The sequence below is a fragment of the Carya illinoinensis genome, chromosome 2 (genome assembly GCF_018687715.1).
Source record: "Carya illinoinensis cultivar Pawnee chromosome 2, C.illinoinensisPawnee_v1, whole genome shotgun sequence".
Taxonomy (NCBI): domain Eukaryota; kingdom Viridiplantae; phylum Streptophyta; class Magnoliopsida; order Fagales; family Juglandaceae; genus Carya; species Carya illinoinensis.
In genome coordinates, this window is record NC_056753.1 from 22833620 (window position 1) to 22847337 (window position 13718).

The 13718-nt window shown below is 35.6% G+C and overlaps 2 protein-coding genes across 2 annotated transcripts; both read right to left on the reverse strand.

Moving 5' to 3' along the window:
• Window positions 1-1669: 1669 nt before the first annotated feature.
• LOC122301797 (zinc finger protein GIS3-like) lies at window positions 1670-2236 on the reverse strand. Its single transcript, XM_043113174.1, has one exon. The coding sequence runs from the start codon at window positions 2234-2236 to the stop codon at window positions 1670-1672; it is 567 nt and encodes a 188-aa protein (XP_042969108.1).
• A 3522-nt stretch (window positions 2237-5758) lies between these two features.
• Window positions 5759-6948, reverse strand: LOC122294637 (pentatricopeptide repeat-containing protein At1g53600, mitochondrial-like). The gene is made up of 2 exons (XM_043103543.1): window positions 6473-6948; window positions 5759-6383 (listed from the first exon to the last, which is right to left on the reverse strand). The coding sequence occupies exons 1-2, from the start codon at window positions 6565-6567 to the stop codon at window positions 6131-6133; spliced, it is 348 nt and encodes a 115-aa protein (XP_042959477.1). The 5' UTR covers window positions 6568-6948; the 3' UTR covers window positions 5759-6130.
• Window positions 6949-13718: the final 6770 nt, after the last annotated feature.

The window sequence follows — 13718 nt, forward strand, 5'->3', positions numbered from 1 at the left end:
AACGTTAAGTTCTACGTTCGAATGTATTTCAGAATAGATTTAATTTATTTCATATATCTATATACTATTTTTTATTGTAGAATATGGCTCATCCTTTGACAACTAGGAAAAGGGGGAAGGAAGGGACCTAAGACACTTCTCGGATAGGCTGTAGAACTGCTATGGCTAAATGCGAAATGTATACCAACGAGTTCGATGAGCTGACATGGGAGGGAAAGAGTCTAAGGTCTATCTTTGTTTCCAAAGGTTGGATCAACATCTGCACACTGAAGGGGAGTATATACCCCTCTATGGTTTGTGAGTTTTATATGGAGATGTCATCAATGCAGCCTCTGGACGCATCATCTCACACCGTAACTGTACGCGGTGTTCAGTTTGAGGTTTCGGTAGATGTCATCACCCAGCTACTTGGGCTTTGTCGCATATCTAAGGCATTAAGTACAGTGGATGCTCAGGTTGAGGGTACACCAGATGTATGCCCATCTACATCATCTATTGGCCTAGTCGAGTCTATGGCCAGAGATGTTGACAGGTAGGAGGGTGAGGATATTGATCAGCCTTAGGATGAAGACCATGATGAGGATTTTTTCATCCTTACTGGGAGATACTGTACAACGTTCGATAAGAAGAACACATTCTCTCAGACGTTGCTGCTCTCATTTTTTTGTATGTTGCATATCATAGTTGCAACAAACGTGGATGGCACATAAGACCACCTTCAATCAGACTCGTGCACAGTTCCTCACATGACTAGCAAGTGGAGAGCCCATAGACTTGCCACTGCGGATATTTAAGAGGATCCGTTTTGAGGCAAGCATCATCTCCATTAATAACCTACTATATAAGGTGATCATTACTAAGCTATTATTGGACTAGAGAGTGCCACCCTAGGCAGAGGAGTGGTTGACTGAGTAAATGAGCCCCCTAGACATGACCTCACATCATCAAAGCATTAGACAGGGCAAGGGGCATGCTCGGCGTGAGTCTGAGCCTACACCAGATCTTGTTCCTTCGATCCAGTCTGAGGCCAGTGTTGCTCCCACTAGTCAGCAGTTGATGGGTAACTCTGTAGGGGATGCGTGCCCTACTTGGGTTGATGCGATGGTCTCAGATATTACTGCACATATCGATCGACAGTTTGCATCAGTATAGTAGAGTGTCACCGAGGTTAGCCATCATTTAGATATCCTAAACAAAATGGTCAATTCTATTTTTAATTTTAAACTTTATGTAATGAACAATATCTAGTGTAATGAACAAAAAAAATTCAATTTTTTAATAAATAATGAATAAAAAATCTCAGTTATCTAGTGTAACTTTATGTAATGGATCAATTTTATATTCATATCATTTAATATATCTTGTGTTTTTGTATTTCAATTCTCAATCTTTTCTAATTTAAAATTCTATTTTTAATTTTAAAACAGTTCACATTCAAACGTTAAGGACTATCCGAATGTTAGAACGAATAACTTACATATTCACACATAAGTGGTTAACGCACATATTTACACATAATCACTTTGTGTGTGTTAAAATAGAAGTATAACAATGATAAATCACATATTAGTATTTGGTATAAGTAATTATAAGTAGAATTTTTCTTTTATCAATATATGATTACATGATGACAACATGTGATATTATCACTTGGTTTGTAGCTAATAATTTATAAGGTCTTCCAGGGTGCCAGCCTCAATTGGAGATCGAGATGATCATGTCCTTCACGTACTTCTGCTTCATCAATCAATGGGGCTTTTGTAGGATCCACATCAGCGCCTGTGCCGGCACTAGGAAGCCGATGTGGCCACTCAACATGAGTTGCATTACCCATGATCGAGGAAACAGTACTACTAATACTCGAGCAAACAAAGGGTACTGCCGATCCTGGTCTCCCCTCGTGCGCAGCGACAAATATGGGGACTGCTACTACAGACCGTGGATATTGATGATGACGTTCATCTAGGAACTCGGCCTGTTTGGTCCATCTTCGTTCCCTCCGGTGCGCATTCTGATGGCCACCAAGTGCTTGATGATTCGAGAACTGTCGGTTACAGTATTGGCACTTGAACGATCTCCTCGGCCTAGTCGTATCGCATGGTACTGTTACGGGCAGATGATCATTGTGATGATTGTCACGGCCGGCGACTGGAAAACCAAATATCTTCAATGCAGAGGATGGTATTTTTGGAGATTCAGACGCATGGAGGATGGTGTTTTCAGAGGCAGCACTCATGCTAATTACTTAAATCTAAAAATAGGTTATATTTAGGGGGAATGACCGAGTTCTCATATATATGTGTATATATAGCAACTAAACTCTTATGCTGCAGTAATACTGTTAATTAATTTGTTGGCTTTTGCCATGAAAGACTGAAAGTGATGGTCTTGCACTCACGCATATGCCTTTATAACCTAGCTGGCTACACATACGGCCTCTTTGCAAAACAATTTAAGCTTTTGGCTTAAATTGTTATATTTAGGGGGAATGACCGAGTTCTCATATAAATGTGTGTATATATAGAAACTAAACTCTTATGCCGCAGTAATACTGTTAATTTGTTGTCTTTTGCCATGAAAGACTGAAAGTGATGGTCTTGCACTCACGCATATGCCTTTATAACCTAGCTAGCTGCACATACGGCCTCTTTGCAAAACAATTTAAGCTTTTAGCTTCTGCTTTACAGGTTGCATTTTTTCTTTTTGTCTTGTTTCGTCTGAAATTCAGATGCTCACTACAAAGATATGCAGACTTGCTGCTTGACTGCGCCTTCGATCCGGCCCCTCCCCCCGAGCGCTTCGAATCCCCCGACAATAAAAGGTCTTCGATCCACTGTGTTCATGATTTGTGATAGATTTTATACAAGAATTTTATTATATATAAGTAAAGTCGCGTATTAATATATATATTAATATTAATTTATTTATATTTAAAATTTAAATTAGTAATATTTTTAATCGAATTAATTTTTTGACTAATCACATTTGATTAATACACATATTAATATAAAATTATATTTGTAAATAAAATTTTCTTTTATACAAAAGCTTCTCTCTTTAAATTCCATAAATGGGTTGAAGAGATAGTGGGATCTGTCTCTGTACGTGTATGATCTAGGCTTACATGATTACTTGTTGAAGATATTGGGATATCTTGAGTTAATTTTGTACATGTATATATATATATATATATATATATAGAGCCGTAGCTAGCTCGCTTAGCTACGACATGGATCCGTCCATATAGGCTTCTCTCTCCCCTCTCCCGGCCCCCTCTTTCTGATCTCGATCATGTAGTAACAGACAATATATATAATGTACGTAGTTCATAGAAAACAACTCAACACAAATATATCTAGAGGTAGGGATTGGCTTACTGCTCTCTTATCATCTTCTTATTATTTTTTAGTGTATTTGAATTTATTTTTTATTAATTTTTAAATATTTTTTTAACATCCTTAATTATTCGAAAAAGAATTAAAAAAATATACAACTAATTTGCTGATAGACAGTACTCCCTTAACTATTAATAAAAATTAAAAATGAAAAAAAATAATAGTGAAGTAGTGAGACTATTAATCTATACCTAATAGACGTACAATATTAGACGTACGTACAACATGGGAGAAAAGAGATCATACTTCAAATAAATTTTCCCATTCTAAATATAACCCTAATTACTACCAAACATGTACACTATTATTCTAAATATAAAGACATCAGCCAACTAAAACTCCTAATTTGATTTTCGTAAGGATCCTCAAAACACCGAAACTACTGGAAAATATATATTAATAACTAGAATTGCGTAAATTAATCCCCAACACATGATGCAAGACGACAAAAACAATAACAGGGCAAGAAAAACGAAATTTGATAGTGTCGGCAACTACAATGCACAAGGACAACGTACGTGGCCTGCTGTTGCATTAATCCTCATGGCTAGCCATCTTGATCACCATAAGATCAACGTAAGCGGTCTTTTTTTTTTCTTGGAAAGTTCAACGAAGGACCACTGCTCAAAATCTACGTACTCAAGTATATAATCCATTAAAATCACCATCGAGCCCGCATGTTCATTAGCTTTAAAAGCACTAGTTCTCGCCTTGATAAATTTTTGACTAAAATTTAATTAAAAAATTTATTTTTATAAATTTTAGTTAATTATTTTTTATTATACTAAATAATAAACTTAATAAATATTTTATTATTCTATTAAAATATTAATTTTTAACTTTTTATTATTTTAATAACTGTAATCACTCTATGATGGTTACATCAAATTAAAAAGCGATAAAATCAAATGATGTCTGCAAGAGTTAATAGTCTGATAGGAAAAATACTAATAAATAAATTGTAAACAAAATTGCACCGAATTAAAGAAAAAAGAAATCGTAGCCCATGGAAAGGAAAAAAACAACAAAAAAAAAAAAAATTTACAGCCCACAAATAAAAAAATTGCACCGATATTTTACCAAACAACCAAATAAAGAAATAGTAAAAAAAATTCAAACCGAATCCTAGCGTTGGCGTTTGAAAAAATCATTTTTTAATCTAAAAATAATATTTAGTTAGTTCCTTCAGGTCAACAAATTTAGCCAGCTATATGATTTGAAGTTAAAAAGACTATTCATTTATTGAGCCTACTACTATATTTTATTTGACACTTTAATTATTCTTTAGTTAAAATTTAATTTTAACTAGTCTATTATTAGTGCTCTAACTATCTATCCATATCTATATATAAGTATAGATATATATATCAAACTATGCTTGTTGTAAATTTATTGTTATAAAATTTCTTAAAACTTCTCTAACAATATATATAATATATATATAGAGAGAAAAGTTTAAATGATTTTGTGAGTTTCTTTAGTCATTTTGACTGCTTATGTAATATATTTTATTTTAAGTTTTTTTACGGAATTAATTATTAGTAAATTTGTATTTATATTTTTTTTCAATAATTAAGAATGTTTAAAAAATAATAAAAATAAAATAAAATTAAAAAAAAAGCAATTTACTTTAATAGTAAAATTAAGGAGACAATTTCATGAAATTAAGTAGCGGCACCTAAAGACGGTACGTACTATTCGCAACGAAAAATTCCACGGTGAGTTTGTACGGATAGTCATGTGTTAAGCTTTTTGTTTTTTAAAGTATTTTTTAATCTATTTTTTTAAAGTAATAAAAACTAAAAACTAAACAAGTGCATATGTATAAAGAAAAACATACATTTCGATACAAGCTGTCGGTCAAATTAATTATCATATACATTTTTTTCTTCAATCTAATTATTCAATAAATATATTTTATCAACTATTTATCTAACAATCACATATATAAATATACCAACTTTTCTTCTATCTAATATTTACATTTATAATCGTAGTTGCCAACAAACATCTAGTTTTGTTGGTGTAGATGTTTTACATTGTCACCATCTAGTTTTATTTATTGCCAACAAACGTCTAGGATCGGTATATTTATCTCATACCAAATCATTACTACTCATTGCTTTCGTAGAAGTGGATTTGTTCAACTCATCAATGGAAAACCATAATGATTTATCTAAAAAGCAACTGAAAGCAATTGAAAAGCAAATAAGTTCTAAGTGTTTAAGGTCAAGTTTTCTTCTGCTAAAATTTTTTTCCTAGTTGGTATTTTTACCATACAGTTCAGTATTTTTATTTATTTATTTATTATTATTATTTTTGATGTATTTTTCATGTTGCACGCAACTTACAACTTACAACCCAACATGACACAACACAATTATCCTAGATTACCATAATGTCTGGATAAAAACCGCTTTGTCAATTTTCAATGACAAGTTTAGAATTGAACAGATGCTGTGTACCCGTCTACCCATGGTAACTTTATTATTCCTTGAGTACATATCTATCAAACAACACCCCAAGTGAACATCCGATCCCAAACCTGAATTTTTTCACAATTTAACAATGAAGTTCCCTCCCATGATCGCATCTCCCAGTATCACTACCACAAACAGGCAGCAGGCTCGAAACTGTAAATCCATCGGGTTTCACCCCATCATTCTGCATAAACTTTACAGCTTCCCACATTTCCTTATCAAAACTGCGATCCCACGAACTAGCATATCCCGCTATTAATACATTCCAAGAACCTGAATTTCTTTTCGGCATTTCATCAAACAATCTTCGGGATTCTTCATATATTGGCCGCATCTACAGTACATCGACATTAATGAATTGGCAACAACCATATCTGAAAGAAACCCAATTCGCAAACTCTCCCCATGAGACAGTTTCCCAGCAATAGAATCTCCAATCTCGGCAGATACATTCGCGACGGTAGCAAGCGTGTAATCATCCGGCCTTTCATCACTAGAGCACATTTCACTGAACAAATCAAAAGCGTAATTATATAAACGATTTTTCAAATAGCCATTAATCATTGAGTTCCATAGGTACGCATTCTTGAACTCAACTGAGTCGAAAACGAGCCGTGACCTAGTTGAGCTTCCACATATAGAGTAAGCAGAGACGATTTTGGTGGCAAGGAAGGGGCTTTGTCCGAGCCCATGTGTGAGAATTTGAGTGTGGCATTGTTGGCTGGGGCTCAGGGATTGGCCGTCTATTGCGTGCTGGAGAGAATGGAGGAGAGGAGTGAACGAGGGAAGCGTGAGTGTGGGAATTAGATAAAATAATAAAATAGAGATTTGGGCTTTGTACAGTAACTTGCTAGGTATGGCGAGTGGCGAAGATTTACTTTAGTTAAAGTCTTAAGCTTTTGATGTATAGCTGGTCGAGGAAAATAATTACTAGATTCTAAATTTTAGACTTGTATTGGGCAATGACCTTGTCACTGTCAATGCTCTAAGAAACCGTTTGAATGCAAAGTAAGGCCGGAGATAGTGAAGCCAACCATAGTTTTTAGAGAGACTCATCATTCTCTCTAGAAATCACCACTAAATTAAAACCTGTGCAGAGCTCCTCTCCTCCCTCATTCATTCCTCCACCTTCTACTCTCTAGTTTTTCTTCTTTCCTTTTCGTTTTTTATTGTCTTTTCAAGGCTAAGCATGGCAGGAGGTTGATTTGTTGCTCTCTGGCGTTCGACGACCACCACGCAACATATCACAGGTTTTCCAAGGAGCCAATCCTTCAGATAGGAGAAGAATTTCGCTGAATAGAGCTGTGTGTGAGTCACAAGCGTGGTCCAAAGTTGGCGCTTGAAATCCACGCGCCACCACTAAAGGTGCTATTTTGTCACCACACGTGGCTTTTCTAGGTCTAAGGCCATCAGTTACTTAAAACTTGATCAACAGTCATAATCCTAGGATAGCGCATGGCTCTCACTCGCCATCACAGTCACTTGGTTTGTAATTTTGTTCCTCCAATATTGAAAATGAGGATCTATATCTTTCGAAGATGTAATTCGTTTTTCCTATATAACTTTAATTTTTATTATGTCTTTTGTTTTAGAAAAAAAAAAAAAGAAAAAGAAAAAAGAAAAACACATAGTCTCTTGGACTTTTGTCTATAGAGTGTGTCTCTTAGACTTTTGTCTACAGAGTGTGTCTTCTACTCCGTCTTAGACAGAATATGAGATTTGTTAACTCTGTCTTGGACAGAGTTGTGCTATCTTTTAGACGGTAGTATGTAGAGATTTGTAACATGGACTAGACCATGTCAGTCATAGTTGTGTACTAAGAAGCTATTAATATTATAGTTGGCTTTAATGTATGTTTTATGTCAAAGTTATATTAATATCTATTACTAATGAATACAGTATCTTTTATTAAAATAAAAAAACCGTTTGGATGGAAAAATATTATATTCTCATCTCATTCATTTTATTATTATAATTTTTTTAAAATTTTATATAAAATATAATGAATAATTCAATATTTTTTAATTTTAAAAAATAAAATATTAAAAAATTAATATTTTATTTAATTTTTATATAAAATCATCTTATCTCACTATTTAAACAACATCTAATTAAGATAGCAACAGCCAACAGCTCTCTATTTTTTACGTGGATCGTATTTCACATCAATCGGTAAATAATAATTAAATAATTTATAAAAAATAAAAAATTATTACTTATTACTATAATGTACGTGCACGTGTGTCCCGCCCAATACTACTCGTGTCTGATGACTAAACGAGAAGGAACGAGATTGGATGGCCTTTTTTCCTTGAAGGAAAATGTTGTAGCCACCTTGAGTGGCCATCGATGAAACCTGATTTTGTGGATATAGATAATACACACACAAACACACAAACACACACACACACATATATATATAAATGCATGCATGGTGCTTGTTCTTTTTCTCCCGATTTTAATATATTTTTCCTTCTAGAAGCATAACGTACGTATGATAATATACATGATTTAAGCCGCATTTAGGTAGGGAGAGTAATTCAGATATTTTCAATATTTTTCACTATTATTTATTATTTTATTATTATTTTTCACTTACTTTTATTATTATTTATTACTTTTTACATATTTTTTTATTACTATTCATTATTTTTTTATTACTTTTTATTACTATTTATAACTCTTCTCAACACTCAAATCCATCCTTAGTATTAATATTTTATGGCTCAAAGTTTGACGTACGAATTGGCTAGGTTGTGGGTAGACGACCGGTACAAGGATAAAGTCAATCAAAATTTTTCTGTCACTCATCTTTGTATTATTTACATGCACTACACACACATACGCATGCATACATATTTTTTATTTTTTGTCAAAAGGAGGGCGGCATATCCGAAATTTTATTAAAAAATCTTCACTTGTGACGGAGAAAAACTGTAGTTACAGATAAACAAACAAACTCAATCAACAACCCAATAAAAACACATCCCCAATCAGAAAAACTAAACTCTTAACAACTAAGCCTAACATATGTCGTACCCATTTTATCCAATCTATACAACCCTCTAATCAACTGAGGAAAGTGTAAAAAATCATTGAACGTGTTATTCTCTCCCAATGCACCACATTTAGCCAATGCATCAGCTACTTGATTCCCTTCTCTAAATACATGAGAAATAGAGAAATCAAAATTTGCCAAAAGCAGCAAGAACTCGTCCCAATAATTCCAAAGATACCACACTGTACAAGTCTGAGATCGTATCCCAGAAACAACTAACAAAGAATCACACTCTATGTTTATGCACATTAACCCCCTATGATGGCAAATTTTTATTCCTTTAATAACCGCCCGAAGCTCAGCCTCGTTATTAGAACAAGAACTAAAGAATTTTGAAAGCCAAAAATCAAATTACCTCAATAATCCCGAAGTGGGCCCCCCAGCAGGACCGGGATTCCCAAGACTGCACCTATCAAGATTTAATTTCTTGCAACTCGTTCTCGATTTAACCCATTGCAACACCTTCACCTACATTTTAGATCTCTCCATTAGAGGCACATTTAAGCTTCTTAGAATGTGCTCATCCATGACCGACAACCTTTACACTTTGACTAGTCGAGATGCCAAGATTTTAGCCCAGTATTTTATAGCACTCCACACTTCCCGTAAAGACCCAGCCCTCCCTTCCATTCTTGTTGTACACCTTCTACTCCACAGACGCCACACTACCACGCTATGGAGTAAGCCCAACAACATGCCCACTTGAGATTGCTGAGTTGCAAGAACCCTTTCCCTCCAACACTGCTGCAGAACAAATGGGATTCCCAACTCTACCGATGCCAATTTCCAAACAACCATTACAAACTCACCCTTGCCAAAAACATGCTCCAAAGTCTCTTCCTGCCTCCTCAAACAACAATTACAACAAGAAGCTAAAGAAATCTCAAGGTGCAGAATCTGGTCATCTACACTTAGGCAACCAAAAACTACCTTCCACATACATAAAGATATCTTTTTCGGAAAAAAAATTATGCAACACCCATTTTTCCCATTCAAACTTTGGCATCTTAACTCTAATTACGTCTTATGCCGACTTAGTAGAGAAATAGCCACTCTTCTTATCTAACCATAAAAACGTATCTTTTTTTTTTTTCAATGCACCAATTGACTCCACCACCAAAATAGCCTCCTGACTTCCTATCAACTCCTAAAGACGCTGTACATCCCAGCAATTATTCACAACAAGGTCTTGAACCGTAAGATCAGATTCCACTACCTCACTAGCATTTTGGAATAATGGCCCATATCTCAGAAAATTATCATACCACAAGGAAACTTTTCCATTCCCCACTTTCCATTTAGTATTATCCCACAAGAAAGGCATCACTTCCATTATCTTTTTCCAAAATAGGGAGCCCGACCTACACACACCACTAAGCACAATATGCCCATGCTTATCATACTTTGCCTAAAAAAAACTTGCCAAAGAGAATTTTTTGTCAACGAATTCCAACCATATTTAGGGAATAGAGATTTCTGAACCTCAACTAGATCCCTCACACCAATACCTCCCTCCTCCACCGGCACACATAGGTTCTTCCATGCCCTATACTTCCACTTACTTTTACCACTCTATTCATCCTAGAAAAAATTAGCAAATAATCCTTGTGATTTCTTAAAAACAAGCTTAGGAACATGAAGAGCCAACAACAAGTGCATAGGCATACTTGAGAGAACATGTTGTAAAAGAATGAGCCTACCCCCTTGAGAAAGAAGCCAGCTTTTCCAACCTGAAATTTTCTTCCCCATTTTTTCAAGTAACAAACCAAAATGACAAGTGTTAAGCTTACCATCTACAGTAGGAACTCCTAGATATGTAAATGGGAAATGACCTTTCACAAACCCAGTCTCAACCATAATCTCTCCCCTCCTACATAAACTCAATTTCTTAGAGAGAAAAATTACGGACTTTTCATGATTCACTCACTGGCCCTACCACCTCTCATAGTCATTCAACACTCCCATTAAACATCGAATAGACTTCTTACTAGCATTTGCAAAAACCACAATGTCATCTACATAAAGTAAATGAGTAATTTTGGGAGCACCAACTGAATGGGAGAAAAGAGAAATGCCTCTTTCAGACATCCTTTTCTTAAGCAGTCGGGAAAAAACCTCTTCTAGAATAATAAACAAGTACGGTGAGAGTGGATCCCCCTACCGAAGGCCTCTCTTGGATTTGAAAAATCCTTTATACGTACCGTTCATCATTATCGAAAACTATGGCGTGGAAACACATAGAAACCAACTTGCAGAAAAACTCGAGAAAACCCATAACACGAAGGACATGTTCCAAGAAATGCCAATCAACTTGGTCATACTCCTTACTCATGTCAATCTTCAACATAACATTTCCACCTCTCACCTTCCTACTTAAAGACCTCGTCATTTCCTATGTAAGAGTCAGATTCTCAAAAATACTTCAACCCTTCACAAACGCACCAGCTTGCTCTTGTGAAATAATATATCCAAACACCAATGATAATTTAGCAACCAAAATTTTCGAGAACACCTTGTATATGATGTTACAAAGACTAATCGGCCGAAACTTGTCTAAACTTTGTGGATTCTTAATCTTATGAATAAGGGCAATGAACAAGGAAGAGTAAAATTTAGGAAGTACCCCACCCACATAAAACTCCTCCACAGCATCCATCATATCCATTTTAATAAAATCCCAGCAAGGAAAATAAAAAGCGGAACCAAATCCATCTGGCCTTGGGTTGCTATCGGTCGCAATAGAAGCCAAAGCCTCATGCACATCCTTCTCTACCGGCATGTCTTGCAACCTGGTCACAAAATAATTCAAAATAACATGGTCAAATAAATCGCTCAAATCCGGCATTACAACCGAGTCTTTGTGGGAAAGGAATTCTGAAAAATATCTCCCTACTTCCTCATGCACCTGTTCTGTCGACTCTAGCAATGTCCCATCCTGCAATCTTATAGATTTTACACTATAATTCCTCCTCCTCTGAGCAATAACATTATGAAAAAACTTAAGAGTTTTGGTCCCCGTCAACCAGCCAAGCTTTCTTAGCTTGTTGACCAAGTCTTGTGTCCTCCCTTTTAATCCACATCTCCAACTCAGCCTTAGTACTGGTTAGAAACTCTACCTCAAGCTCTTCAAAATAGGATGCCTGCAACTCATAATCAAGTTGTTCAAATCTCTCTTCCAACTGCTTTATGATTGCCCCCACATGCCCAAATACCTCCTTGTTCCAACAATGCAATTTCACTTTTAGTCGTTTAAGTTTACCAACTAGATTCAATAAACCCGAGCTACACACAATTGGTTCCTCCCATGAAGTACGAACTGTCTCCAAGAAATTCTCATGATCAATCCACATGTTCTAAAATCTCAAAAGGGAGGGGCCATACCTCTCAGTCTTTGACGCTAACCATAGTAAAATCGTTGAATGATCCAAAGATCTTCTACTCAACAACCTGGACGATGCTTCACCAAACCTAGCCTTAAACGCATTATTCACCAACACTCTATCAAGCTTAGCCCAGCTTCTTGCCATACCATGCAGCCCATTACACCATGACAGCTGACGTCCATCTAACCGTAAATCCATTAAACATCACCTATTAATACAAGCATCAAACTCCTCCATAGCCGAATAGGCCTTGGCCTACCACCCACTCTTCCATCATTTCTTATAATATTAAAATGCCCCAACACCACCCAGGCAGTTCCCACACACAAAATTCCACTCAGCTGAGTCCATAGATCCTAGTGCTCCAGCTGTGAACACTTAGCATAGATAAATGTGGCTAACAAGCTTTTCCCACTAGTCTCAAACAAACCACATCCATGATTGATTAGTCATGCCAACCACATCCATGACAACATTCTCTTTCCAACACATCCATAATTCCACCCCCCCCCCCCCCCAACACCTCCACATTAGAAATAAAATTAGGAAACTCCAAGCTAGAAGGCCACCTTTGCAACTTCGACACATCCTGGAAAGGTTCTGAAATCACCAAAACTGAAATACCATACTTCTGAACCAATTTTCTACTCCTTCCTTTCGAAGTCCCCAACACCCTCACATTCCACACTACAATGTTATTAATCATAAATTCAGTTTATGAGTTTGGGTTTTCACTCGACGATACTTCCTTACCGAAACTGCATTAGCTGGTTGTTCCCCCACATTAGTACCAAGATCTCAACCATAGTCCTTCTAATTATCAATAGACACAGCATTTTCATCCTCTGACAAAACCTCAAAGGTTAAAATGATGGATATACGTAGATTAAATCAATATTAAAGTTATTTTTTTATTTTTATTTTGAGGTAATTTTTTTTAAAGTATGGAAGTTATATTGTAACAAGAGTTGAAGAATTAGTGCAATGCAACGTAAGTTTGACGCCCTTCAATCCTATGCAGCTACTCACCTTTCTCATTATTTCACCAGTTTTATTGTAAACAAAGTCACGTACACTAATTAATTAATATTTATTAGAAGAAAAAATTTAAAACATTAAAATATAAACATCCATAAAAATTTCTATAAACCCTAATAATGCTAATTATTTTTTAAATAACTTCCAACCACTATTTTGTTACAAGCACAAAAGATCAAGAGGTGGTTACAGACACAGGAGATCAAAGGGGGCGACTATCGAAGAGGAGCCTAAAGCTTAGAGAAAGCATAGATAAGTGAAGAAAGGAAGTTGTGGGCCGTGAGGCTTTTGTGTTGGGCTTAGGAGTTCAACAGGGCAGAGTAGTAAATAAAATGGGTCAGTTCAGTTAGTAGACAAGTCCAGT